The sequence below is a fragment of the Austrofundulus limnaeus genome, unplaced genomic scaffold (genome assembly GCF_001266775.1).
Source record: "Austrofundulus limnaeus strain Quisiro unplaced genomic scaffold, Austrofundulus_limnaeus-1.0 Scaffold127, whole genome shotgun sequence".
Lineage (NCBI taxonomy): Eukaryota > Metazoa > Chordata > Actinopteri > Cyprinodontiformes > Rivulidae > Austrofundulus > Austrofundulus limnaeus.
The window spans coordinates 305,014-308,599 of record NW_013952529.1 but is presented as its reverse complement, the minus strand read 5'-3'; the positions used below and the strand labels follow the sequence as shown (position 1 = coordinate 308,599).

The window sequence follows — 3,586 nt, the reverse complement described above, 5'->3', positions numbered from 1 at the left end:
AATTTAAACATTTCTTAAATAAATATGGACATAAACTGGACCAAGTTGCCAGATTTAAATTGTTTGTTGCACTTGTTTAGTTTTAATTATATTCTTGTTTTAATTTATGCTTCTATTATCAGTTACAAATATTGATTAAATTTTTACATGAAGTTATTCTGTTAGTTTATTAAATAAAGTTTTTATTTCAATCACATATTAAACATCTGAAGATAAAACAATAAAAGAAGCACATGATGAAGAATCAAATGTTTAAAAATAGAAACTGTAAAAACAAAACTTCTGTAATAAATAAAACCATAAATCCCCTCACCTCCAGGTAGGGCACGAGCCGACACGACACGTGTCCCAGCAGCCGCGTCAAGGTGAGCTCGTGGAAGATGACCACAGGTAGGCAGAAGAAGAGCACCAGGAAGTCCCAGAAGGCCAGCCCGGCCAGCACGCAGTTCCACGCGCTCTTCAGGTACACGTTGTGCCACACGATGCACATGAGCGCGAGGTTCCCCACGATCCCCGCCGCGAACAGGACGAGCGCGAGCAGCAGCACCGCGTAGGCCCAGTACGAGCCGTCCGTGACCGGGAACAGAGGGTTCAGGAGCCCCGGACCCGCCGGAGCCCGGCCGGATGAGGAGTTCAGCGGCGGGGCGGAGGGGAGAAGGATGCTCCGCGTGGGGGCGGTGGTGGTGGTGGTGAAGAAGCCGCTCGGGTCGTCCAGTCTGCCGGGAGGACTGTTCTTCAGGACCGGCTCTCTCCTCCTGAAACTCCCGTCTCTGGCTCCTCGGGGAACCCGCATCAGAGCGCTCGAGTCCGCCGAGACAGAAGCCTCCATCCCCGCAGCATCCTCCGCATGGATCCCCGGACGGAGCTCCGCGCTCCGGACCAACAGGACCAGAAGGTACCAGAGCGGGCTCATGTTGTCCGGCTGAGGTTCGACTCCTTCACGGACAAGAGCTGCGACCGAAACCCGAGTCAGAAACCAGTCCGAACCCCGGTCCAAACCTCAGCTGGTCCCGAACAAGTTTCACAAACTACTGAGAAGTTCAGCTTCAATTAAACAACATAAAACACGGAGCTTCCGGTGGAACGTTTCAAAATAAGAGCTCAAACATTGGGCTTCCGGTGGAACGTTTCAGAATAAGAGCTCGAACATTGGGCTTCCGGCGGAATGTTTTAGAATAAGAGCTCAAACATTGGGCTTCCGAAGGAACATTTCAGAATAAGAGCTCGAACACTTCTGGTGGAACGTTTCAGAGCTCGAACACGGAGCTTCCCGCGGAAGGTTTCAGAATAAGAGCTCGAACACGGAGCTTCCCGCGGAAGGTTTCAGAATAAGAGCTCGAACACGGAGCTTCTGGTAGAACGTTTCAGAATAAGAGATCGAACATTGGGCTTCCTGAGGAACGTTTCAGAATAAGAGCTCGAACTCCATGCTTCTGGAGGAACGTTTCAGAAAAAAAGCTCGACAAGGGGCTTCCGAATGAATGTTTCAGAATAAGAGCTCGAACACTGGGCTTCCGGCGGAACGTTTCAGAATAAGAGCTCGAACATTGGGCTTCCGAATGAATGTTTCAGAACAAGAGCTCGAACACTGGGCTTCCGGTGGAATGTTTCAGAATAAGAGCTCGATCATTGGGCTTCTTGCGGAACAATTCAGAATAAGAGCTCAAACATTGGGCTTCCGGTGGAACATTTCAGAATAAGAGCTCAAACACGGAGCTTCCCGCGGAAAGTTTCAGAATAAGAGCTCCAACACTGAGCTTCCCACAGAAGTTTCAGAATAAGAGCTCGAACACCTGGTAGAACATTTCAGAATAAGTGCTTGAACATTGGGCTTCCTGAGCAAAGTTTCAGAATAAGAGCTCGAACACGGAGCTTCTGGTAGAACGTTTCAGGATAAGAGCTCGAACATTGGGCTTCCGGTGGAATGTTTCAAAATAAGAGCTCAAACATTGGGCTTCCGGTGGAACATTTCAGAATAAGAGCTCGAACATTAGGCTTCGGTGGAACATTTCAGAATAAGAGCTCGAACACTTCCGATGGAACGTTTCAAGGCTCGAACACGGAGCTTCCCGCGGAAAGTTTCAGAATAAGAGCTCAAACACGGAGCTTCCGGTGGAACATTTCAAAATAAGACCTCGAACATTGGGCTTCCAGTGGAACGTTTCAGAATAAGAGCTCGAACTCCATGCTTCTGGAGGAACGTTTCAGAAAAAAAGCTCAAACACTGGCTTCAGAATGAATTTTTCAGCAAAGAGCTTGAACATTGGGCTTCTTGCGGAACATTTCAGAGTAAGAGCTCAAACATTGGGCTTCCGGTGGAAAGTTTCAGAATAAGAGCTCCAACACGGAGCTTCTAGTGGAACGTTTCAGAATAAGAGCTTAAACTGAACACACTGATGAGAATGTTCAATGAAATATTTAAAACTTAAGCTAAATGATCAAAACACTGAGTTGAATTATTTATTAAATGAAGAAGTGTAAAAAGGTACATTATTAAACATTTGTATGAATCTTTAACATATTATGTATTAAAGAACTTTCTTTTTACACTTGACCAGTTTAGTTTTTTGTTGTTCTTCAGTTAAATGTTAAACATTTTTTTCTAATTTAACAAAAAGAAACAAACTAAGAATGTCTCAAAACATTATCTGACCAAAGATCAGATACTGAGGATTAAACTTTCACTTCTCTCTTCAGAAAAAGAGAAATTGTTTGCAGTCAATCAGAACTTGAGTGTAACACAAAGACTACATTTCCCAGAATTCTCAGCTCTTCTGGGAGCCCCTCAGCTTCCTCCGGGCGTCTCTGTGCTTCTTCTTGTACTCCTGCAGGTACAGAGAAAACAAAATTAAAACATTTATAGAAACAGGTTTCATCTTCACCCAGGTCGAAGCAATAAAATATTTATTATTTTAAATGTTTGTAAAATTCAAATGTGGAGCAGAGGAAATACACGTGTGTTTACTGATGACACCACTAGAGGGCGACAACTTATGGCAAAACTTGAGTCAGATATATTCCTACAAATATTTAACTACCTCCATAACTTTTCAGAGCAAACACATTATTTAAGTGCTATAATTGTATATTCAAAAATATTTTAAAATTATAGCAAACATCTGTCTTTTGCACAGCAAAATATAACTTTTTATTTTTTGGACTGATATTTTTATTAAAATGACTATTTTAATAATCTTCTCAGCTTTTGCAATAATTTAATTTGAATTATTCTTCATGTTTGATCATTTAGTAAAGTTGTTTGTTTGATAACGACGCTCTGAACACAAACATTTAATATAACGTTGGGTTTAGATGAAAGTCTCAGGTGCACACCTGTTTTAACGTGATCCTGCTCTCCTGCCACTCCTCCCTCTGCTCCTGCAGCTCAGCGGTCCTGCAGAACAAACCAGGACCTTCTGAAAAACAAGAACCAACGAATCACTAAACGTCTTTTTAACTTTTACCTCGTCTCTAAAATCTCCAGATTACCTTTCAGTCTGCTGTCCTCAGGGCGGAAAAAGAAGAAATCTAGATTTGAAGGAGTTGTTTTTCTGTTAAAACAAAAAACACACAGATTATTATTATT

At 42.9% G+C, this 3,586-nt stretch overlaps 2 protein-coding genes across 2 annotated transcripts in view; both read right to left on the bottom strand.

Annotated features, from left to right (window-relative positions):
* The window catches only part of gpr37l1a (G protein-coupled receptor 37 like 1a), a 5,399-nt gene extending 4,366 nt beyond the window's left edge, over positions 1–1,033 (bottom strand). Inside the window, exon 1 of the mRNA XM_014015310.1 lies at positions 314–1,033. Coding sequence (XP_013870764.1) covers positions 314–913 — 600 coding nt within the window. The 5' untranslated portion in view covers positions 914–1,033. The remainder of the gene's footprint in view (positions 1–313) is intronic.
* Positions 1,034–2,446: 1,413 nt separating this feature from the next.
* nol8 (nucleolar protein 8) overlaps positions 2,447–3,586 on the bottom strand; it is a gene marked incomplete at its 5' end in the record, with an annotated part of 11,139 nt that continues 9,999 nt past the window's right edge. Inside the window, 3 exon segments of the mRNA XM_014015303.1 lie at positions 2,447–2,825; positions 3,334–3,416; positions 3,490–3,546. Coding sequence (XP_013870757.1) covers positions 2,766–2,825; positions 3,334–3,416; positions 3,490–3,546 — 200 coding nt within the window.